Source organism: Camellia sinensis, chromosome 1 (assembly GCF_055761805.1).
Source record: "Camellia sinensis isolate YWXY chromosome 1, ASM5576180v1, whole genome shotgun sequence".
Lineage (NCBI taxonomy): Eukaryota > Viridiplantae > Streptophyta > Magnoliopsida > Ericales > Theaceae > Camellia > Camellia sinensis.
Window position 1 is genome coordinate 235,460,891 of NC_138961.1, and position 25,666 is coordinate 235,486,556.

At 34.2% G+C, this 25,666-nt stretch overlaps 3 protein-coding genes across 5 annotated transcripts; 1 reads left to right on the top strand and 2 right to left on the bottom strand.

Annotated features, from left to right (window-relative positions):
• LOC114290659 (ninja-family protein AFP3) lies at window positions 1-5,328 on the top strand. Its single transcript, XM_028234605.2, has 2 exons — window positions 1-1,444; window positions 4,803-5,328. Exons 1-2 carry the CDS (start codon window positions 775-777, stop codon window positions 5,174-5,176), a joined length of 1,044 nt encoding a protein of 347 aa, XP_028090406.2. The 5' UTR covers window positions 1-774; the 3' UTR covers window positions 5,177-5,328.
• A 2,275-nt stretch (window positions 5,329-7,603) lies between these two features.
• Window positions 7,604-11,496, bottom strand: LOC114290661 (LRR receptor-like serine/threonine-protein kinase RPK2). Its single transcript, XM_028234606.2, has one exon. The coding sequence runs from the start codon at window positions 11,247-11,249 to the stop codon at window positions 7,848-7,850; it is 3,402 nt and encodes a 1,133-aa protein (XP_028090407.2). The 5' UTR covers window positions 11,250-11,496; the 3' UTR covers window positions 7,604-7,847.
• An 8,961-nt stretch (window positions 11,497-20,457) lies between these two features.
• Window positions 20,458-24,011, bottom strand: LOC114290648 (uncharacterized). Of its 3 annotated transcripts, XM_082898400.1 has the most exons (6): window positions 23,842-23,964; window positions 23,624-23,690; window positions 22,885-22,965; window positions 22,318-22,434; window positions 21,501-22,188; window positions 20,458-21,047 (listed from the first exon to the last, which is right to left on the bottom strand). In XM_082898400.1, the coding sequence occupies exons 4-6, from the start codon at window positions 22,385-22,387 to the stop codon at window positions 20,888-20,890; spliced, it is 918 nt and encodes a 305-aa protein (XP_082754526.1). In that variant the 5' UTR covers window positions 22,388-22,434; window positions 22,885-22,965; window positions 23,624-23,690; window positions 23,842-23,964; the 3' UTR covers window positions 20,458-20,887. The 3 variants fall into 3 exon arrangements, with proteins under 3 accessions (XP_082754526.1, XP_028090390.2, XP_028090391.2); XM_028234589.2 differs by having other exon boundaries at window positions 21,501-22,434; window positions 23,842-24,011; XM_028234590.2 differs by having other exon boundaries at window positions 21,501-22,434; window positions 23,813-23,945.
• Window positions 24,012-25,666: the final 1,655 nt, after the last annotated feature.

Consider the following 25,666-nt stretch of genomic DNA (forward strand, 5'->3'; position numbering starts at 1 on the left):
TTTTTTACCAATTACAATATTCTTTATTCACCACGTGGTCGTGTGAGAAACACCCAATAATTACTCATGACGAGACAGAGACGCGAACTATCGTATGGCGTGGCTCCACAGGCGAGCCTGTCAGCCACGTGTTGAAATTCAGTTCCACCACGGTCCTCTGTTCTGGAAGACAGCTAATGTAATTAGAACTTTTAGAGAGAGAAAGAGAAAAAGAGAGAGACAGAGAGATCGCGGCTTTACGATGCCGAGATTTTGTAGCCACTTGGCAGGTTAGTCCAGTTCCACGTACTACGATCGACACGTGTGATGTCGAAAACCCAAACATTTATTTGACACCTTTCGCAGAGGACGGAGACGCTTGTTTGGCGTCGCCTCAAAACCAGGTTATCATAACCACGTGGTCTGTGTGTGCTCTCTTTTTTTACTCGACGTGTCGTCTACATGCTCGTTTTCGTTTCCATTATGATGGGTATTTTCGTCATTTCAGTCTCATGGAAATTAAAATCTTCTCTCTTTCCACTTCCTTTTCCTCTTTCTCCTCTCTCCATCTCTCTTCTCTCTCTCTCCCGTTTTTCCTGTCATGGCCGCCGGCGATATTTTCCGGGAAAACAGCAGAAAAATCAGAGGTTGTGATTCGTGGAAACGATGTCAATTTCGTTAAATTCTGTAAATATCGTTAAACCCTTCAATTTTGCTGAGAAAATCTACTTGTTAATTGAAACAACCCATCTGGGTAATCTCTGATTTTAAACCATCGTTCATCGTTGTATTGAAATGGGTGAAGCTCAAAATAATCATATAACCCCGCAGAAGAACGGTCACCCGAGAGATCTAATGCAAAGATTTAGACCCGGGAATTATTTTCCGAGAAAATTAACAGCAGATGAGGAGGAAGAGGAGGAAGAGGAAGAGATAGAGCTGAGTCTTGGGCTTTCGTTGAATGGTCGATTTGGGATTGACCCAAAGAGGGCAAATACGATGCTGACTCGTTCATCTTCCATATCAGACTTCATGTTGACCACCACCACCGCCGCCGCCGCCGACCACAACAACACGAAGGCGGCGCGTGTGGCAGAAGGGATGGCGTATGCGCCGCTGATAAGGACGTGTTCGCTTCCTACGGAGACAGAAGAGGAGTGGAGGAAGAGGAAGGAGATTCAGTCGATGAGGCGTATGGAGGCGAAGAGGAAGCGATTGGAGAAGATGAAGAATGTGAGAACTACGGTGGTGAGAGATCAGGTGGGAATAATGATCAGTGGTGTGGAAGCCAATGGTGAAGAAGAGAACGTTGTTAGTCAAGGCCCAGTGGCCGTGAAGGGTTCAACAAGAGGCGGCGGAGCGGACGGGTTGCCACCACAGCCGTCGTCGCAGGGTTCAATTGGGTCCAGAGGGAGTGGGTCTTCTGGGATTTCAGAATCTGAGACTCAACCGACCCATCCGCAAGGTACTGCATTTTTAAATTTTTTTTTTCTTCTTTATCTTTCTTCGTATCACAACATATATGAACTAATTACCGGTTTTAAATACGAGGTAATTGCTGGATTTAAACCTTAGAATGAAGAAGAAATCAAATTTGTTTGTCCCTCAAAATCATGACTAGGATTTGACCGACTGAGACAAACCCAGTTGGTCGTGAGTTTATATTACAATGATTTTTTTTGTTTACTTGGGCCTCGGTTTAGTAATTTTTTAGTTTTTTAGTTAAAATATTTTAGTAATTTTTTAGTTTTTTAGTTAAAATATAAAGAACAAAATTAGTATATTTAGAATGATTTTTTAATTTTTTACGAAAATATGTAAAAAAAATAGAGTGAATTTTTTTTTTTTAATTTTTTGGTACAAGTTATAGGTTGTTTCATTTTTTTAAGCAGACTTGCATGCCAAACTACGCCTTAATAGTCAATAAAATAAAACAAAACACTCCTATTACATCATTCTCTCAATTTTTTTATGTATCTTTTTGTAAAAATCTATTCACAGACGGGGCCTTAAATGCACCTTATCACTTTATATGAGTTTAGATTATGGTGTGAAATGTGTAATTATTCAGTAATTCTAGAAGTAGTTCCGAAGTATCACATAATACTGCTCTCAACAGTCATCCATGTTAGGAGATAAGAGATAACTTGTCATTTGTGAGACTATCAAGTACTAAATTTTGATTTTCAGCTAACCGAGGTCCGACTATTCGATATGTTTCTTGCTGGAAGTACCCTGATCTCATTGATAATGAGTGGGCCATATAATTCAATCGGGTAGGTAGCTGAACCATACCATATAGTTCTAAAAGAATGAAAGTTGCAAGAAAGGCAGCAGCAATATACTAGAAAGAACTTCTTCAATATTGCCCATATGCAATCCTTTGTATAGATGTTGGGACATGTGGACGCTAAGATAGAATAGACTGCTAATAAGGATGATGAGAGGTTATTCCTCTCATAAGGAAAGGATTAAAACCTTGTATTCCCTATGTTAAAAAAGCCTAACTATAGAAGGGTGACCTTTGAGATAGACCCTAAGGAATCGAGGCCCGGAGGCTATATTTTTCTTGTTAGTTCACAAGGATCAAGCACATGTATTCCAAGACTATATAAGCATGTTACATGTACATGAGATGCACCATGTGCTACTTTAGACCTACTAATAATTTTCCTGGTGGAATATGGTACAATTGCTGCTTATTTACTCCTCATCTCTCTAGTTAAACTTTCTATCTAAATTGGTGTAACTTTATGTTTGTGGATCATATTCCTTCTTTCATTATTTTGTGAAATATGGTACAACTGGTTCTTATTTACATTGTTGCCCTTCCATCTTTGTTACTGTATTTTGTTCAGTTAAACCTACTATATTTACCATGTGAACACTGCCTAAGCACAAGATCCAGAGTTTTAATTTTAATTTTTATAGTTATTATTTTTTTTAATAAAAAAATGATGGGGTTTGCGGTAAAAGCTAATATATCAGCGGTAAAAGGAACTTATTCATTCGGAATGTGACCTCAAAGACGGAAAAGGATATGCTTTTGGCAATTAGATATATATGGTTTAGTCCTATGTTACATGGCTAGGATATGAGTATTGATTGTAGGCATCGAACCTCTTAAACCCAATCTTAAGATATATGGACATGTAATTGAAAATTCTGTACATAGACTTGGACACATCCTATACATTTGCATTAATTGCATATTGAATGGCTTATCAAAAAATAAACAAATAACTATGTTGTATATTGTATAATATTGAGACATGCTTTAAATTAAATGGGATCTAGGGGGTTAAAGGGCAATTCTATATCTCATCCATGTAAGACCCTATAATTTTCTTTTACTGTCTAATAAGAAATTCTTCTTCTGGCATCCTTTAGAGAGAGAGAGAGAGAGAGAGAGAGTTCTGATATTTAATTTGGATTTAAGTGTTCAAGTAATCCATATTCTTACCCTCGTTGTTGCTCTATAACCTTTACTACAGATTCTTACCCTCTTTGTTGCTCTATAACCTTTACTTCTTGTTCATTTTTTCCTTATTTTAAATGGTAAATGATTCTTTCAAAAGGTGCCAAAAGGGGCCCAACCTGTTCACATCATGAGTATACAATAGATGGATTTCAAAGAAACACCCATAGAACATCTACAAAAGATAAGTGCCCCATAAATTCAATAAAAGCAAAAGCAGAACTACAATATTTTGCTTCTAATAAAAAAAGAAGCAGTGTAAAAGTGCCATTTTGAGTTTATGAGTCCCCACATATACTTCCTCAAAAGTCCTCTGGTTACACTACTGCTTCCGTAAACTTCACATTAAGCATAAATGAGCAACCATTTTTTTTATATACTTCAAATTCCAGTGAAGGATGGTAGTTTAATTTTTTCCTCTCAATAAGGAACTGTTGAGAATGGGATTCAAAGCTAGGCAATTTCAGTGTAGTGCCTGCTATGAGTGAGCAAGTCTAAAAATTTGTGCAGCTAGATTTCAACAATTATGCCACCGTGCATTGGTACAGGTGGCACTGCTTGAAGATGAGCTTCGATACACAAGTAATAATGGATCCTTTTTTGTATACAAGAAATTGATACTGTTCTAGTGACATTAATTAGTTAGTTAGTTAGTTTATTTATTTATTCGCTTGTTACTCGTTTAAACCAAACTAAATTCTGAACTTAAGAGTAGAGTTGGCCTAGTGAGGTACTACCTTATCGGGTGTGATGTCTACATTAGAGTCTTATTGTTGAGTTATGCAACTTTCCTATCCCTATTCCCCTCCTGTATGTTGTTAAAATAAGAATGCAGGTGCATAATACTTCAGAGTAGTTTAGCCCCACAGTTTTCTTGTGGAGTTGACCATGGTGTGTATAAATAAGGTTTCAATAGGACTATGCTTCCAAAGATAATTTCTTTGGTAAGTAAAGTTTTTTAACATGACTATTAAAGGGGAAATCTAATTACTTGAACTTGAAAAGCATGTCATCAAATCTTGTTAAAACCAACAAATTCATAATATTTTGATTAAATGAAACCAAAGTATTAGGACTGTAGACAGAAAGTTTCTTTTAAGCGAGTAGATATCAACATAATTTCTTCTTGATTACCGTTAAGTTTGTTTGGGATTATATAAAATCGCTTAACAACTCATCTCAAAGAGCTCCATGCCAAATCTTTAACAGGGCAAGGTGTTTTCTCTTTTAGAAGCTCATTATAACACCCAATGAGCCAGTAAAAGATTATTATATGTAATTAATTTTTTTTTTACTTGTACACGACTGTTTGATTTCCTTATCATGTTTTTGTGTCACATCGCAGGGATGAACATATGCACAGAAGATAGAAGCCCCACCAATGACCAGTCTCTGCCAATGCAGAATGAGCAAAAACCAATAGTCACCGCCCCTGGAACAGCAACTGGGAAATCAGTAAAGCTTGTGACGGAGAATAGCAAAGCCATCACGAGGAATATGATGGCGGATATGCCTTGCGTATCGACACGTGGTGTGGGGCCCAACGGGAAAAGAATTGAAGGTTTTCTATACAGGTATAGGAAAGGAGAGGAGGTGAGAATCGTGTGCGTATGCCATGGCAGCTTTCTCACACCGGCCGAGTTTGTGAAGCATGCAGGTGGTGATGATGTGGATCACCCTCTCAAGCATATAGTTGTTAGCCCTTCTCCACTCTTGTAATGGCTAATAATGGCCATGCCAACTCTTTTTAAGAAAATGGTGAGGAACAAACAAGTAGCGCCTTTTGTAATCTTTTCTTCTTTATCTCTTCCAATGTTTGAAAAATTTTCTCATCTTTCAATGGATTGGGAAGCCTTAAGGCATTTACTGAAGCCTTAATGTTGGGAAGGATTAAAAATGGTTATATAGGATAGAAGATATCCTCAGGCATATATGCTAATATAGTATTCTAGTGTGCACCTGGCTTGTTGGGCAGGGAAAATTATTTGGTGGTTTTGAAGTTTTATTGGTTAATATAGTGGGACTTGGTATTTTTTGTCGAGATTATGAGAGACAATATAACAAATGTCATGTGTTGAATGGTGTAAATCAATGTTGGGTATTTGATAGTTTTGGACTGATGTTTTATACTATTCATCACATGATATCTATCATGTTGTCTTTTAAAAAGCATAAAAAAGTATTTTGAATTTTATTATTTTAATCAATAAAAATTAAGTTGGAACATTACATATACTTGTCCTAAGACTTTACCATATAATCATATACTTTTTCCTCGTTGGGGGGTTGTTAGACAGCGTTTGGTAAAAATTAATTGGGTTGTATGAGACTCGTTAGGGTCTATGATTTGCATCTGAGAAGTCATAGGATCAAATTTTGTAGAGCGAATTAATGGTTAAAATTTTCAGTCAATCTTTTCTTGAGGCCACCTTACAATTTAGGCATTCTACCAGGCTGAGAGACTACACCTGAAATTTTTTGGGAAAAGGAAAATGGCGAGAGAATGATCTCATTGAATAATTTATAAGTGAATTATAATTAATAGTGTTTAGATACAGTTTTATATTATAATTTATTTAAAATATACAACTTATTTAGTTCAAAAAAGTTTCTTTAGTTAGAATTCATAATTTTTTAATTTAATTGAAACTGAGATTTTTTGGGGGTCTTAATTATAATTTGAGGGCATTTTGAATATTTGTAAAAAAAATAATAATAATTATATGAATTTATCTAATTAAACAGGTTTAACTTTTCTCATAGACCATGAAAAGTTACATGAGAATTATTTTAATTCTTTTAAATTAATAATTTAAAAAAATTTCGAGTGTACCGTTGTGGATGAAGTTGTATAATGTTCCTTTGGAGCTTTTGACTGAAGAAGGTTTGGGTTGCATTGCTAGCATCATAGGAACTCATCTTTATTTGGATGAGCCTACGTTCAAGAGAAGTAGACTTACGTTGGCGAGAATATGTATTGAAGTGCCAGCCAATAAACAAATCCCTGAGTCTTTTAAAATAAATTTTGGTTATGATGACCCATATGAGATTCAAGTTAAGGTTCCATGGAAGCCTCAAAAGTGTGATGTTTGTAAGACTTTTGGTCATACCACTAATTTGTGCCCTCAGAAGCCAAAGACCTTGAACCCTCCATCTTCCAAACAAGAGTGGAGAGTCAAGGAGACTAACATACAAGTTCCAACTAAGTGGGAAGTGGTGAAAGAAAAAAACGAAGAGGTGGTGGACAAGGTTCAATGACAGTGATAAATAAAGAGGGAGAGACGCAGCGTTTCACCCCATCAACATCTAATGCTTTTGATGTCCTTGAATCATATAATATAGGAGAGTTGGGGAATGGAGAATTAAATCAAGAATAATTGTGTCAAACGAAGAACCTAAAAAGTAGAAGAAGTCCATCTCCAAGTGATCCCATTAATGGAGAGACTACAAAAGAGGATAACAAAAGAAAACTCAAATTGAAACTTCATTACTTGAAGAGTGCTAGAGGAAAATTTTGAACCCTTTGTTGTGTATGTTTTGTTTGTCGTCTATAGGCTTAGTTTGTTTCTTTTGAGGGAGTAATTTGTTTTTTGTTTATGTTTGTTCTCCATACAAAAAATATGTATTGAATTTCATTGTATATCTTTCCTTTTTTGTTATACTATGACTTACTTATCCAAAAAAAAATTTTAAAAATTATAATCATAAATTATCTTCAAAGAGATAAGGTCAAAATGTTTGGCTGATTGAGCTGAGCCAAACCTCTCTCAACAATACAAGTGTTCAATGAGAAACAAGGATGAGAAAAAGAACAATTCTATATGAAGCCACAAGCGATTGATTCTGAACAGTTCATAGGTTGAACTGTTCAGCAACTGTTGTCCCAAACTCCAGTAGTTACAGATACACGAGGTTAACTCAAACCACCCTTAACATTCTTCCATATCCGATCTCAGAAAAACATCATCAAAATTTTCGAACCAATATGCTTCATGCAACATATTTCACCTGTGGAGTATAACCAAGCTGATTCGAAAAAGCAATCAGCAGGATTCCTCAGAAACATTCACATTTTTCGGTTTTATTAAAAACAAGAAATCAAAGTGAGATACACGTGTACAACGTGCACCACAAATACCTGCAATCTTCTGCAGACCTTAACCAGGGGCATGACATTGAAAAATGGGGGAAAAAGTATAATACAATTTACATGTGGATTAACTACAATTCATAACTGAATCTAAGAGTATGATAGCCAGCGCATAGAAGAACCAAGAACACTTCTTTTTTCTTTTTTTTTCTTTCTCAGAGAGTGCAAAGCAGAACTTACAATTGGGCTTTTTACCTTCTACACAAACTATGTCAATCCATTGATGCCTCATCAAAGTACCTAACATGAAGGAGGTTGGAGTTGCTTCAGCCGCCGTACAACTTGCTTCATCGTAGGCCTGGTTGAGAGCGAGTCCACTGTACACACCACAGCCAAATGCAAAACTTCCACCAAATCATCATGTGGGCCTGCGTCCCATAAACCTGCAGTGAAGAACTCCTTGGCACGTCCCTGTCGCAAGAGCATGCACGCCCACGCAACAATATTAAAACCATTGCCAAATGATGAAAATGACGGGTCGAGGGCTTTCTTGTCTGAGATTAACTCAAGCAGCACCACTCCGTAGCTATAAACATCAGCCTTGTCTGAAACACGGCATGTCATTGCGTATTCTGGAGCAACATAGCCAAAAGTTCCGGCCACACCTGTAGTGGCATGTGTTTCTGAAGTACCCAGAAGCCTGGCCAATCCAAAGTCGGATAAATATGCATTGTAGTCATCATCCAATAAGATGTTACTAGGCTTGACATCTCGATGGAGGACACGTGGCACACACTGATCGTGAAGGTAGGCTAGTGCACGAGCTATGTCCAAAGCAATTTTGTGAAGTATCCTCCAATCCACAGCACGTGTGGACCTTTCGTGGATGAACTTTTCCAAATTACCACCAGGCAAATAATTATATATTAGGAACATCTCTGTTTCACTGGCATGGTAACCTATTAAGGTCACAAGATTTTGATGGCGAAGCCTCCCGAGGGTTTTGATTTCTGCATCAAATTGTTGAACCCCTTGGAACCGTCCAACTGCAAGCCGTTTTATTGCCACCAGAACTCCTGGAGAAATCTCAGCCTTGTAGGTCGCCCCGAAACCTCCACTCCCAATGCAGTTGCTTGCATTGAAACTCCCAGTGGCCCGCACAACATCCTCGAAAGTCAATGGAACTCCAATAATATCAGTGAAGATGGTAACTTCTTTTCTGACTGAAGACCCACCAACTCTGGACCTTGGGTTCCACTTTCGAGTGTAAAAGAAGAGGACAAGAAGAGCAAGAAGGACTGACAAAATGGCTGATGCTGAGGTTATGGAAGCAATCTCAATTGAATTGAAACTATTATTTTTCTGGGGTGGGCTTGAAGATGGAGCAGCAGCATAATTTTGTGAATAACCCTGTGGATCTGAAGATGGGGCCGTTGAGGAGTACGGATGGCAAGATCCCAGATAAGGGTTTCCAAGAACACTACTGCATTTCATCAAGTTGCTATTAAATGGCAGTGGCCCAGATAAGTTATTGAAGGACACATTGAACATTGAGAGTGTAGTCACATTTGCCAAACTTGAGGGAATCCGCCCCGAGAGCTTATTGTTGTTGAGTAGAAGAACAGTCAGGTTCTTCAAATTCACAAGATCTTTTGGAATCCCACCAGAGAGAGAATTTAATGAAAGTTCAAGCACTTGTAGAGAATTCAACTGGCCCAAGCTTGTAGGGATGGATCCGGTGAGGTTATTACCAGCCAAAGAAAGAAACTTGAGACCACTTATCTGGCCCAGGCTGCTTGGAATTGGACCTTCCAACATGTTCCAACTCAAATTAAGGGCAACTAGAGACGCCAAATCCCCAAAACTGGGAGGAATAGTCCCAGTAATTTGATTCCCAGAGGCATCCAAAAGTTTGAGAGATTTGCAAATTGAACCATTCTGAGCTGGAATTTTACCAGAAATTTTGTTGTTGCTGACATTAATAATCACTGAATTCAATACATTGCACTTCTCAAATAGATCTCCAGGAAATGGCCCTGTTAGATTGTTTTCACCAGCAAGAAATGCATAAACAATCAGATCCGCTAATCCGTCAAGTCCAATTGGCATTGACTGCAAAGCACCAGTGAACTTGTTACCACCAAAGTTATGATACACTGCAAGACCACCATCTCCAATAAATGGAAAAACAATTCCAGCCTGTGTTTTATTGGCAAAAAATGACAGGTATGCAGATGGTAAGTCATATGGCTCAAAAGGATATCCACTCAAGGAAGGAATATGGGGGCAAGCACTGTACTTGAATCTAGGAATTGATCCTGACAAGAGATTTCCACTGACATCAAAAACAGTCATACAAGGTACCGGAAGTTTCTCAGTGAGCTCCCCAGTTAGCTTATTCAAGCTCAAATCAAGAATATGCAGATTCTTGCAGCGGCTGAAGTCCTCAGAGATTCCCCCAGTGAAAAGATTCTGGCCAAAGTTCACCATCTCTAAGTTATCGCAAGCACCCCAGTTGCTGGGCAAACTTCCCTCCAAAAGTAACCTTGGTGCCCATATAATCTTGAGCTTTGGAAGTCTCACAATTTCATCCGGAATTCCATCTTCGAAGAAATTAAATTCATCTTTAGGACTAGATTGCCCTAACAACAAATCAGCTTCTGAATAATTAGCCTCTGGAAGAGGATCAAACAAACTTGAGAGTACAAGAACAGATAATTCAGCACAATTTCCAAGGTCACGAGGTATTGGACCACTTAGGCTGTTCCTCGACACATCCAACACTTCAAGCTTAGTCAGCTGACCAAGTTCAACAGGAATAACCTCTTGCAAGAGGTTCGAATACAAGACAAGCGACCGCAACGCCCTACAATTTCCCAAACTACTTGTGATCGCACCAACCAGGAAATTACCAGCAAGCTCCAAATGCTCAAGTGTCGCACAATTGTCCGCAATCTCATTTGGAATTGATCCACTAAGTTGATTAAAAGACAAGTAAAGCCCCCTCAAATCTCTAAAAGCACCAACAAACCCCGGGATCGTCCCATTCACTCGATTCCCAGCTAAATTCAAGACTTGCAGATTCCTACAACTTGACAGTGAATGTGGTATCTCCCCTACAATGTTATTAAACCCCAAATTGAGAACCCTCAAACTACTCGAAGCCCCAAAATGAGATGGCAACGACCCAGTTATCGAATTCCCTTCGAGATCAAGAACTTCCAATTTCTCCATACCCCAAATCAAACCAGGAATTCCACCACTCAATTCATTGAAAGGAAGTGATAAAACCCTAAGTTCAGAAAGGTTCCCAATCACCGGAGAAAGCAAACCCACTAATTTTACATTACTATCAAAACAAGTCCTCCTAATACCAAACCCATAAAGTGGAAATTGAGCAAATTTAGGGCAAGAGGAAGAGCTCGAAATACCTCCACCAGTGATGTTGAGAGCCACAACCCGAGAATTCGAATCGCAAGCCACACCGAACCACGAACAGTGATCAGAACCACTTGAATTCCAGCTCGCGAGCACTCCAGAAGGGTCTGAGACTGAGGCCTTGAGCTGCAAGAGCGCCGATTTGTCGGAATCGGCGCCGGAAACAACGTTGCAGTGAGCTTGAACCAAGACCCAGAAGAGAAGGAACAATTTCAAGGGTTTGTGAAGATGGTACCATTTGATCACAGACCAACCACGACCCATCACTCAAAACCCTAAAAGCGTCAAAGAATAACCCTAGAAAACCCCTCAACCCCTGTCACTCTCTCTCAAATTGTTTAGCGGACAAAAAATGAGGGCTTTTTGGTTCAAAACCCTAACCCTAACCCTAAGTTGGGAGCTCTGTGGGCAGAGGAGAGAGACAGATAGAGAGAGAGAGAGAGAGAGAGAGACTCAACAGTGGGTTCTTTGAGAAAACGCGTTGTTCTTGTATTCATTTCATTCTTTTTTACTAGCCACTTTTTGTTTTTGTTTTTGTTGTAGGGGTGGTGAGCTTCAAAATCTTTTTATTTTTTATTTTTTTTAAAGATTTAAACTTTTGTGTTTAGAGTATGAGTTTAATGTAAAATATAAATCAAATGTAATCATATTTTATTTATTTTTTATTTTTTCTTTCAAAATTTTTATTAAAATTTCTATTTATAAATTGTAATTAAGTTATCATGAAGAGACGCCAGATCGTGATTTTGAAACAATACTCTATATTATTTATTATTTAGCTCTTATCAAGTTGTCTCTAAAAAATTCAACAATAAATATTAAATTTTATTGTTTTAATTAATAAATATCAAGTTAAAATATTTTTAATCTATTGACTATTATAATTAGTCTCATTCTATTTCATTTAGTCTAATGAATTAATTATTACAGTAACTGTTCTAACGAAAAAATCTTCCAATCTGGCTACATTTAGAATCTTGAGAAATCTTTTAAACAAATTGTGTGAATAAGGCCAAGTTTGGGAAGACTAAATAAGTGCACTTTTTGTCTTTTTGGACTAAAAAATTGAGATTGAAAATATGGATGTTTGGGTTAACTTTTTGACTTTTTATGAAAAAATGTGTAATAAAAAATTGTAAAAATTGATTTGTAGAGGAAAATTTGAATTGGGAGTTGTGCAGCCGTAATTATTGACTTTTGGTGAATAGTGTTAACTTTTTAACTTTTTGAGTAACTTTTTGGCTTTTTGGCTTATTTGGGACTTCCCAAACTTAGCCTAAATAAATATAATAAAGAGAAACGTTGAAATATATAAATACAAAAATATAGTCAATAAATAATGAAAAGTAACATTGAAATTATTCTTAGGTCTCGTTTGGGAACCCTCCATTTTAGTCAAAAATCAAAAAGTTAAATTAGTCAAAAAGTCAATAACTTATACCAAAAAGTCAAAAATTCTTTTTTCTCTCTATTTTTTGCACATCTTTTCATAAAAAGTCAAAAAATCATCCCAAACATACTAATTTTTTTTAATTCATATTTTAGCCAGATAACTAAAAAATTATTAAATTAATCTGCTCCCAAACGAGACCTTACAACACTATATAGACATCCCAAGATTAGTAAATAATTTTTCCATGAAAGACTACACTTGTAGGAATCAAAAGTAAGAATGTTAAACACCTTAAATATTTTACCAAAAATTTTATTAAATTTGGAGTGTGGGTTGTGTTATGTTAAAAATTTGATAAAGTATTTTGTATCCTAATTTTGCTGAATCGAAAATCTACGTGGACAGACATCGATGCGACCCACGTGTCAGACATAGAAATTTTTTTCTAGTTAAAAAAAAAAAAACTTTTACCCGTAAAACCCAACCGGTTTGGCCGGTAAGTCTCCTTGGTCTGGGCCTTTGACTGGCTGATGCATTTATAGACCGGAATGGGCCCCACCGTCAGTATATCCCCAAACAAAAAGACAACCCAACAAAAATATATATATACTCCCTCCGTCCCAAAATATTGGTCACTTTTAAGGAATATAACTTTTTTTGGTAATACACTTATTGTATTTGAAAAAAGTTAGTTTTCTAAAATTATCCTTTTGATAGTATATTTTTTGAAAATATCAATGTCATAATTGTACATTTTAAATTGTTTATTAATTTAAAAGAAGGGCAAAATAAAAAATTTACATTATTTTTGTACTTGATTTATAAAGAGAGACTAATATTTTGGAACAATGAAAAATAGAATAAAGGACTAATATTTTGAAACGGAGGGAGTAATTTTTTTATCACATGCTATTAATGTTAGATTAATATAATTTTTTTAAATATAAATTACTTAACAAATCTTGTAAAATAAATTATTCAAATCAAAAAAATAAATCAGTAATGAACCTCCATCGAGCACAATAGTTCTGCTCTTGGCACAATAATAACACTATATTCACATTAATCTCATATATTACTAATTTTCTTGCAATTAATCTTATTAATCAAACAAAACTTTTGAGTAAATTACACTGATTTTCTCTTAAATTTATTAAAAAATATAATAAATCTTACAATTGTAATATAATTATATTGATTCTATTTTAATAATAAACAAATTAAAACAAATGTAATTGATGGAAAGAATTAAACATATATATATTTCAATATAAATATGATTAATAAATTATTGATAAAAATAAAATTAAATATTATGAAAATTAATATTTTAAGAAAATTAAATATAATAATTATTATGTTAAAAATTATGAAATTTATTATATGAAAAATGCTTTAGACCTCTAAATTGTGAGCTCTAACCTGTGGGCCTCACTATACGATTTGATATTTTAACCTTTGTTTTGTTTGTTTATATTTTTTTTTTATGTTGCCACGTCACTAATACTCTTATTAAAGTTTTATTATTAAAGCTCTTAATCACCACGCTTATTATTTATATATATATTTGGTGGGGTTGTGTTTTTGTTTGGGGTGTGCTTATGGTGGGGCCCATTGCCGGTCAATAAATGCAGCAGCCCGTCAAGGGCCCAGCCCAAGGAGACTCTCACCGGCAAAACCGGTTGCTTTTTACTGGCTAAAAGTTATTTGTTTTTATGTCTGACGCGTGTGCCGAGAAGTCCACGATGTGGTCTTTATAGAAAAATTATTAGGCCATTGTCCTAATTTTATATTTATTAATTAAAATAGTGAAATTTAATATATTTTTTTGTTAAGTTTTTAAGAAATAATTTGATGAAAACTTAATAAGTATTGAGTGATAAATGATATAGATTATATAAAATTTTATCAAGTGTCTTATATGGGTATGATTTAAATGATCTAAATAAATATATTTTTTAATTTTTTATGAAAAGATGTGTAAAATATTAGAGATATAATGTGACTTAAAAAAAATTTAAATTTTTATAAGAGATGTCAAATAGTATCTAAGCGTGGATCCACACATTATAGTGGTAAAAAATTTGGGACCACTAATATTTTTCAAAGAGTATTGCTTGAAAATCACCGACTAATCTCTTTGTCTGTGATAAGAGAGATTATTCGATAATTTTGAAGTAATATCCCTCACCATTCATAAAATGACACTTGTTATCTCTCAAAAAATCAACAAAAGAAAATATTAAATCCCTACTCAACGAATCAAATTATATTAAAATTATGTCAAGGCACTACATATATTATTATTTTGAAGGACTTATATGTAGGTCTTAATATGTAAGCTTATTATCTAATAGATCATGTGAGAACTAATGGTATTTTTCATCAAACATTATTAAAAAGTGTAACTAAATGTTAATTTTCAATGATAGTTTAAAAATTCTTATAAAAAGTCACTAATTATAAATTATAGCGACAGTTTAAAAAAATCGTCATAAAAAAAAGTCACTAATTTTTAACTTTCAGTGACAGTTTGAAAAATTCGTCACAGAAAAATATCATTAATTGTAAATTTTAGCAACAATTTATAAAAATCGTAACAAAAGTCAATAATTTTTAATAACATATAAAAAAATATTTCAAAAAAAATATTTTTAACGATAATTTTGCTATAATTTATTTTTAAAAAATTTTGATAAAAATTAAATTAAATTAAATTATTAGCACATTAATAATTTACCCTATTCCGCCATCAAATAATTTTTAAGTGGGCCTACTCTTTAACAGTCCAAATTCTTTCGTAAAAGGTCTGTTTGAGTATATGGTACGTTACATCATTTTCCGTGGACATTCTTCATTTCCAAAGATATATAGAACCCAAATTTGAATATTTATAACAAACTTGTTACATATCTTTGTTGAATTACTAAAACCTTTTCACTTGATTGTGGTCCACACACGTCTGTAGGTGCATACTCATGTGGGAAGGCGCAGTATTAATTTAGACCCTCACAAAATATCACCCTCACAACCCTCACTCATTGGTCCACGTAAGACAAAAAAAAAAAAAAAAAAAAATACAAGCACATTATTGGTCCACATCACTTTGGGGGTGATGGGGATCTCCTCAAAAGAGGGTCCTAAACATTATTGATTTTCAAGTCACATTTTTATAGCTTTATTAAATATTTTTTTAAATTAATTTTATACGTATGTACATATAAACACACATATAAATATTTTAATTAAAATTTTTAAAATATTATTTTTGAAAAAATATTATTTTGTATTGTGCATCGTACGGCTCAACTACTAAATATGTAAGAAAGTTTAATAACATATAACTAGTAGTTGACTTGTGTGATGCACAAGACAATAATTTTTTGTCAAAAATAATTTTTCAAAAGTTTTAATTGAATTATTTATATGTATAATGTATGTTTAAATGTATTAAAGCTCTACATAAATGTCGAGCCTACACCCATATGTATAGTTAATCAAAGCAATTAATAAATTTAATAAAAATATTAAAATTTTGAATAACAACAAATAAAGATGTTTACTGGTCAATTCAAATTGAGTTTACCATCAAGGCGCTAACCAAATTGATCGTATCACATTAGAAAAAAGGCCACTCACTACAAATCAAGAGTATATTTGAATTGATTGTGACCCACCATTCGGATTGGTGCTCAATTCGATTAGCAAGGCACATACGCAACTCAATCTATTTCTCACTTTTTTTCTTATATTTTGATCGAAACAAATCTCAAATTCAAACATGTATAAATGAAGCGAAAGAGATAGATCTGAGAGATTCGAACAATTTTTTGAACATGCAAACAAATTTAAAAAAGAATAGAGAGACTTAAGAGAAGAAAATGCATACAGAGACAGAAAGACTTACAATCACTTAGGTCTAAGCGCCATCATCACAGTCGTCACAAATATGAGAGACTTAAGAGTGGAGCAATAAAAAGAGAGGCATACTATCGCTTAGATCTGAGCACTATCATCGCAATCGTCACAGATCTGCTTAGATCTAAGCACCATCATCACAATTGTCACAAATCTAAGAGACTCAATAGTGGAATGGTAAAGAAAAAGGCTTGTCGTCACTTAGATCTAAGCACCATCATCACAATTGTCACAAATTTGAGAAATTTAAGAGTGGAGTGGTAAAAAGAAAAGCTTACCGTCACTTAGATCCAAGCATCATCATTACATTCATCACAAATCTGAAAAGACTTAATAGTGGAGTGGTAAAGAGAGAGACAGATCTAAGCAACCATCATCACAATCGTCACAAATCTAAGCATCATCGTCATCGTCTCACAGATCTTAGCATCATTATCATTTAGCACCATTTCTATTGGACACAAGAAATTTATAGAAGAAAAAGGGTTTCGAGTAAGAGATTGTGTCATTGTGAGAGAGAGAGAGACAAGAGGGTTAAAGCATGAGAAAGCACCATTGCTAGCAAGAGAGAGAGATTGAGAGGACGGTGTTTTTGGGAAGGACAAGAGAGTGAGAGAGATGAATTGAAGAGGCGAGAGGAGATAAATCTTAGTCTTGAAAATATAAACCTAATTCAATAAGCCAGTCAAGTCCACACGTGGCCAATGTAGCAACATCTATAAATATCTCATTTTGGTTCGGTTTCGTGAGACTATCTTAAACTACACCCGACCGAATTTAATTCGAAACCGTTCGTAGCATGCTTGAATTGGTCAAATTTGAGTAATTTATTTAGATGATTCAGTTATTTGAACACTTCTAACAAGGAGCATGTATATTTCAAAATATGTAGTCAAAGATTTTTTTTAGCAAGAGAGGAGCATATGCTTATATGGAAAATTACAAAAAAAAAAAAAAAAAAAAAAGGGGAAAAAGAAAGAATAAAGAATAATTTCAAATCGGTGGTATGTTCCTTATAATTGCAACATAAATGGAAGGACATGAAATCATTAGTTGAAAAGACCAAAATAACCATTTCATTCTCTTGTCTCCTTGTCAACCTTTATCCACTTACCCTATGCACCTTTGGTGGATGCCACCGGCCACTACGTCAAACTGTCCCTCTGCCATCCCCCACTTTACCATTCATTGGTGCTCAAATAAACCCCCTATCACACTCCTAGAACCACCATCACTTGCCACCATACTATCACCAACTACTACTGAAACCCTCACCCATTATTTCTTCTTCACAATACAACATATAAGAGTTTTAGAAATCAAATATTTTAATCTCTAAAATTGAAAATTTTGTTGCAAAAAATATTTACGGATCAATTTCTATCATCATGAAAATAATCGCTAAAAGATCATCTTGAAAAATCAAAATAAGACTTTTAGCAACAAAATTTTAAAAATGTCACTAATAAATAGACTTTTAAGGACAAAATAATTTACTCTAAAAATGATTTATTTTTTGAGACAAAATTTGATCATAAAAAGATAATAATTCATCACTAATGTACAATTTTTGTTACTAAAAATATAAAGATGACACTTTTTGTAACAAAATTATTTGATTTCTAAAAAATAATTTTGTTCCCAAATTTTGATATCTAAAACTTTAATTTTTTATAATGTCAACTAATAAGTTCACCATCAAAACCCTAGCTCACAACCCAAACCAACCCTTCAACCTACATTACCACAAAACTCCACCACCCACCATCATCTCAGAAATCCCAAGTGCCATTAGACACCACAACCTTAAACAAAATCCTAATGATGTGTTTGGTTTGTGAATTTGGAAAGGAATTTCAAAAGAAAAATAGAAAATGTGTGTAAAATTAAGTAAAATTTATTCATATTTCATCTACTTTTTGCATTTTTCTTTTTAAATCATTTTTCAAATCTCCCAACCAAACACAGGCTTCCTCAAACCTCTCAACTAAATACAGTCTTCCAACCAAACATATAGCATAAAAGAGAGAGAGAAATCCCAAATCTTAGATTTGGATTAGATCTCAAATCTCAAAACCCTAAAATAGATTTAAAAGAAAAAGAGAAAGAAACACGGTTGCTAAGGTTTCGCGATGGTCGTAATTTGGTCGTGATGGTTGCAGAATTGGAATGGTCACAATGGTGGTTGGGATTTCAAAGAGAGTGAAGAAAGCAAAAGAAAGAGGATAGGAGAGGAGAGGCTCTGGCGATGGCAGGCGAAATTGGGAAATGAGAGGAGAGAAGGAAATCAAGAGAACCACTTTTGATAATTTTACATATTTTTGTCATACCGTTAGAAACTTCCATGTATGTTGTAATTTATTTAATTCTCCCATTACATATCAATAATCTATTCCTGTTTCCCTTTTACTGCAAATTTTCCCTGCTTAATCTGGTGCATATCACTTTATCACATTTCTATAAGATATGGTAACTAAAGTATGAAACCAAAAAAGAGAGTTATTATTGGCCTAATCAGGTTAGCTTAGGTGTTTATTATTATTTTATATTAAATTTTTTTAATTCAATTATGACTAGCAGATACATTAGATTTTGTTAAGGTTCCATACCTAATAACAAACTAATACTCCTTATGATAAATAAAAAATATATATATATATATATATACATTTAAAAAAAAAACTAATAATTTAATATTATTTTTCAAAAAAATTGAATTATTTACTGTCCAATTACAATGCACCAACAACAGTTTTGGTGTATCGTTCCTTGAAAAATATAATAAATAATAAATAGATCGTATTGGGTGACAAATAAAATTATCAATTCCAATAAGAAGTAAATATTATTTTTTTATCACATTATATATAGCAAGTAAAAATTACTTCATTTTTCTTCTAGTTTTACACATTACTAATAAATTTTCTTCTCATCCAAATTTAACTGTTAATATTGATTAGTGTATAATATATCAAATAACCACTGGTGCACCGTGAAAAATGGGACCAAGTAGGGTAGAAAAATGATATTATTTCGGATCCAATGTCACTGCTATGCGTGAAGCACAACAGTAACTATTGTGCAATCCGTGAAACTCATTTTAGGTCTTATTTTGATGATTTGAATTGTTCAAATTTTAAAAATATCGAGAACAATATACCTATAAAAAAATCAAATTGATCAGATATTAATAACATCTTTATCAAATAACATTTATATTTAGTTTGATACATATATATTCATTTTTTTATATAAAGCTATGATTTGATAAACAAGTTATTGATATCTGATTAACTTGATTTTTTACAAATATATTGTTCTCGATATTTCCTAAATTTAAACGATTCGGATCATCAAAATAAGATCCGAAACGAGTCCCACATAGGTTACACAACAATCACTGCTGTGCCTTACACACTACACTGGATCCCATTATTTCATGATTAGAAAGAAATTAAAAAAATCAAAAAAAAAAATTGCCAAATCATCGACAACAATCATGTAATGAGGAGCAAATGTTTAAGTTGTTCCATGTGAAGGCAGAATTGCCAAATCACCATCCAAATATTCAATTCAATTTTTGGCTATTCATGGCAAAGGCTAATTCCAAGAACTTGTACATCAAACAGGCTGTTTAGGTCCTTTAAATAAACATATTAATGGCTTATTAATCATATTCTAAAACTTCGACATCAAACAGCCTATATGATCCAACAACATGAGAAAAATTAGCAAAATTTTTGACAGGTTGTGTTAAATAAAAGTATTCCTATATAGATTATTGAAGAAATAATCTTCTTTTATACCAAACATGCCTCTCATATGATTGCATTTTGCACATAGACATGCTTCAAATTGTACAACAAAATCAAAAAGGAAAGAAAAATAATTCTTGCATCTAATTATCCAACTAACATAGATGAGGAGTATATAAGATTCTTTCTATTTTTGGTTTTTTTGGGAGGGTGAAAAGGAATTTTCTCGAAGGAAATGTAAACAGGAAAAAAAAAGAAAAGAAAAATCTATAACATTCATAAGACCTAATCCTACTTTCATTTCCGAAGAACATAAGTAAAACAAATTAAGAAATTAAGCATATTTAGGGTTCTTATATCCAAGAAGAAAAAAGTAAAAAAGGATAAAGGACTGTAGACCATATTATTTGACTGATTAAAAACTCCATCAGAACCATGAATTGCAGATTAAAATGGACAGACGACTAATAAAAATAGCTAGACTAGGCCTGTCAACGGATCGGATTTAGAGCAGATCTAGAAGAATCCAATCCGAATTTAACAGATCCGATAATGGACAATCCGAATCCAAATCCGCCTCATACAGATTCATATAGTCTAGCTACAAACTAAAACCCAACTGCTCAACATCAGATGCACAAACATGCAAAGGAAACTGTATGACCCAACAAATATACAGAAACGGTTAATAATTAGCTTCAAACTCCGAAACTTCTCATTTTTTATTGGACTCATTATGCTTAAAAAAGTGCAATAAACTTGTAGTCATAGGCCCAATTTCAGATCTCCAAATCAGGAGAACAAGTTAGGAGGCATTCACCGTCTCAACAGCCAAGCTAGCAACAAGGGAAGCAAGAGAACCATTTCGTCTCAGCAGGTTTTGGGGGGTTTGCCACCGGGGCTTGTGGCTGCGATTCTGGTTTCTCAGGGGGGTTCGACTGTAAATTTTCAGGAGCAACCTTCACTGAGGGAATTTTTCCAGCTTCACCGGTCAATCTGAAATGAAGACAGAAAGAAAGTATAATGCTTCAGGTAACACCAAGGAACTATACTTCACATAATATTCAGAACCAAGATAATTTTAGATAATAAAAAACAGTTAGATTATGTACTTCAACTTCAAGTGCACAAAAGGTATGAATTCCCTACTAGAGAAAAAGAAAAAAAATTGAAAGACAGAAAGAATGTTTCCACAAGTCTATGGCAAAGGAGACAAGGTACAGAGACATTGTGTTGAGAAAGTGAAAATAAAGTTCATGGGTAGATGAAAACAAACACGTTAGTTTGGCCAAATTCAAATCGTTAGACAATGCTCAAACGAACGGAAGATTAGGAATGTATGACAAAAAGTGCTTAGGAGACATTCATGCAACCATAGTCATTCATGCAACTGTAGGAAATTCACACACAACTGTTTCCACCCAGATGTGTAAGAACGAAACAACTTACACTGGGAATGCAAAAGAACTGCTACTGTTACCACTCTCATCAGAAAGGCGAGGGGTGCTAGCAGAAGTATGTACACCATCAGCAGGAGGCGTTTCTTTACCATCAGACACATTCGAATCGCTTGTTGAAATATGGATCCCCTCAGAAGGAGGCCTGCTTCCCTTACTCTGAGTTTCCTTTGGCATTTCATCTGCTGATGCTTTTACATGAGAGTCCTCCGCATTACTAGCACTCCCGTGATTGTCGGATGCTACTTCATTTACAGTGGGCAGGCTAGATGGTGCATTGTTCAACTCATTGGACTTAGCTTCAGTAACAGGTCGTTGGTTGGATTTAAAGTTGTTAATATCATCAGGCTTGGTTAGTTCTCCAGACTTGTACAACATAATAGCATAATCTCTAGAGAAACTGTTATTCCCCATGTGAATGCTAAACAATGACTCATTTGAAGCAACGCTCCATTCCATAGGTGTGGAAGGTTTGCTAGCGAAAACGGATGACGGAATTCTATTTGGGTCATACTCAGAACCAGCTCGCCCCATCATTTGTGTAGGAGGGGATTGCTTTGGAGATGCACTTAGCGTTCTCCACTCTGGAATCTGAAGGGAATGTTCTGGTGATGATAAGGGTCCTGGTCCAGCCCTTGGCGATGAACTTACCATGCTCCAATCGGGTGTCTGAGACAAACCTTCAGGCAATAAATTAGAATTATCAAGAACTTCCTTTTTGCCATTGTCAGATTCAGTTAAAAGATCAAAAGATGAATCAGATGACGAAGAAGAGGAACGTGACAGTTTTCCTTTAACAACTGGATCACCATTAGCATGAGAAGACTCAGTAGGCACCGTAGAATGCTTAATATTTCCACTCCCAGGTTCTGACTCCATTGCTTGTGTAGTTTAGGACCTATGCCATCTCAACAATAGCAACCGTGCTGCACAGTGGAGGGGAAAAGGCACAAAATTAAATTTACAAGAACACAAAAGAGTCCATAGAAATGGACAAAACAAGGCTGATCACGAGCATTTAAATTAAACATTTAGGATAAATGAAGGACATAAATACTACAAAATAATGTATCTTGAACCTTGCACCAAACTGAGGAAATTGTGAAGTAATTTTACTTTCATAAAATTCCATCAAATGTTTTCAAGTGCTGATGTTTATACAGCTCCTATGGCTATGAGCTCTGAACTCTCTTCTCTAAGACCAGGTTAGATCAAATTTAAAACTTAGCCTAAAAATGTCAAAACGAAAATCCAGGTTGTGAAAGTTATTAAAGAAAATAAATAAACAAATAAACAACGGGAAAAAACAGTTTTTCCTTTGTTTGGGTATTGGCAAGAATGTGACAAGATAACAGAAACAGGTTTAAGAAACTTACTGTACAAATTTGACCTCTTTAAGCATTCCTTTTCAGTTCCATCAATTCTTCTGAAAGCCAAATTGAGCCTTAGGGTACAGCCTGGAAGAGGTTTAAGAAAAAGTTAAAAGGGAGAACTGCTTGCCTAAATGTGAGAGAGAGACGTATTTCAATTTTCTAACAAATTTAACGATGCCCTGAATTAATCAGGCTAAAGTCCTGATGTTGTGCTGGCAGCAAATTCACAATTGCAATAAAAATAATTAGCAAACTATAGCAAGAAATTCCAAGAAATTAATCAGGCTCAATTTTCTTCTCGAGATTGTTGAATTGAAATGGGTTTTGTTGTTGTGTTGTTGTGCAAAAGTTTTGGAAGTAAATGGAATTGTGAAATAAGAAATAATAATCGGTATGTTTTGAGTTCATAGGAGGTGGGATAAAATAAAAACATAAACTTCCATAAAATTCAAAAATTCTAACTTGGTTAAGGGCTTTGCATTTGTAGATGTTCAATGAACCCATTAACCACAATCAATTTAACATGAAATGAAAGCTCTTTTGCTGTTTCTCAGAGCAATTAACCCAAAATTTGCAGCTTTGTATTGGGTTTTTGGGGGTACTATTGAATTTGGATTACGACATGTTCGATTGGGCAACTGGGTTTTCTACAAAGGTTTTTGCACGATTCATGATTATAAATACAGACATTGTAAATTAAAATAAACAAATAAATAAAAAGAGTCGAAGAAATTGAACTTACTTGATTGAATACAAGAAAACCCTAAAGGCCCCAAGGGATTGTTGATGATCAGCAGTTTCTCCTTTGCCTGTATGTCAACCCAAATATAGACTAGAAGAATATGTAAATGTAGAATGATAACAACAAAAACAGAAATTTATAAATAAATAAATAAATAAATAAAATTGTAAAATCCAGATGATAACACACAGGATTAGAGCAAAAGAACGGGACTTTACAGCAATGGACAGGGCAAAGCAGCCGAGGAGGTATTAGGGTTTGATCTGATAATATGTGCTGTGAAAGAGAGGGTCGACCGCCCATTTCGCTGATCACAAAACCCTTTTTTTTTTCCATTGTTTTTTCGTATATATAGTAGTGGCCGTTCGCGCCAGTTAACTACTCCCCCGTTTCAAAATATTTTTTTTTAATTTTTTTTTCAACAACTTGAATTTTTTTCTTTTTTTTTTTTGCTCGAACAGATCAAATGTAAAATGACATCGTTTGGACATATTCAAGTTACACAAATTTGAGTCATCAAGTATTTTTTTTCTTTTTTTATTGTTTCAAAATATGTTCCTTCTTAAAAATTAACAAGAGATTTTTATTGATAAATCCATTTTAGAATTGTTATAACCATTAGGTCCACAAAGGAATATTATAACCTAATTAGTCCCATATATTTTTCTTTTTATTCCATAAGGTCCATTTTACTAATTTTATATTTTTACCTGGACTATTATGCCCTTATATATATATATATACACACACACACTGTGTTAATACATAACACGTTTCCTATTTTTTCGTTGATTCAGTTTTGGAGTTTTGGTGTTTTTGTGTGCTTTGATACGTTACGTACTTGTTGGAGATCAGCCATTGATCGGAGGTGGAGAACGATTACAGAATTTCTTTCTCAAGGATAGTATCATTTTGTTTATGAATGCATGTTCATTTATGTGAAGGATTGCATGCTCTGTTTTTTATTCATGTGCATTTTCTAGAATACATGGGTAATACAAGTGCATGTTTGATGAATGAGGTTCTGATTTTTTTACTAGTAATGCATGTATATTTTTGTTGTTTGAGTTTCGGATATGTAACAGAGATGCATATACAGTTGTTTGAACAAATTGATTGTGGTGGATCATTAGTGAAAATTTGCATATACAGTTATTTTGATTTTTTTTGTTAACCTCATTATTAATCAGTGCTAATATTCACATTATCTATAATGGAAATTTGTCATTTGTTTTATCAATCAGTGTGAATATTCACACATCCATATAATATTGGATAGTGTATATATTTTCACTGTATTCATTGCCACTATGCAAAATGTTAAAGTTCACATCAGACCGTTGTATTCAATCATATAATCACAAGCCACAATGTTTATTTAGATACAAAAATGATGTGAATATTCACTTCTTTGTTTTGTTTCATCTCTGTTTGGTTAGATAATTCAGAATATGTGAACAATGTAAATGTTCACATATCATTGGCTATAATGTGTTTATTCATTTCCTTATTTTTGTATTTTTGCAGCAGATGGATACATTTATGTTGGTGGTGTGCTCATATGGGTGTAGTACTATTGTAATAAATGTGGTGCAAGCCCTGTCTTGTTCACTTTTCGTGGAGTGTGTGTGTGAAAAATGGAGCGCGTTATCTACTGATTGTGTTTCATTGTTCTATCGACTACTTGGGATTAATAGGTGTTGTTTTGGACAGTGATGATGATCTTCAAAGTATGTTCTTACTTGCCAAATCAATAAGAGTTCAACACGCAGAGGTTGTTGTTGGATTGATGTAATGTTGGAATTACATGGTAGTGATAATGATGAAAATGAGAATGTGGGTGATGGTTTTTTTGTTTTTGGAGAGTTTGAGATTTTATGGGTTTTTTTGTTTATGGATTTTTGGTTTTTTGTACTAGAATTTTGTCATATGTATTGCCAATTAATGTTAATATTTACACTTTTATATAATATTAAATGGTGTATATGTTTTTGTTGTGTTCATTACCATTATGCAATATTGATGATATGAATATTCAAGGAC

What these genes read in the sequence shown, in the direction of transcription:
- LOC114290661 (XM_028234606.2), bottom strand. Translation starts at nt 11,249, where the DNA reads ATGGGTCGTGGTTGGTCTGTGATCAAATGGTACCATCTTCACAAACCC.
- LOC114290648 (XM_028234589.2), bottom strand. Translation starts at nt 22,387, where the DNA reads ATGGAGTCAGAACCTGGGAGTGGAAATATTAAGCATTCTACGGTGCCT. An exon ending in AGTTCTTTTGCATTCCCAGT is followed by an intron (nt 21,048 to 21,500) that starts GTAAGTTGTTTC and finishes TCTTCATTTCAG; the next exon opens with ATTGACCGGTGAAGCTGGAA.
- LOC114290659 (XM_028234605.2), top strand. Translation starts at nt 775, where the DNA reads ATGGGTGAAGCTCAAAATAATCATATAACCCCGCAGAAGAACGGTCAC. An exon ending in TCAACCGACCCATCCGCAAG is followed by an intron (nt 1,445 to 4,802) that starts GTACTGCATTTT and finishes GTCACATCGCAG; the next exon opens with GGATGAACATATGCACAGAA.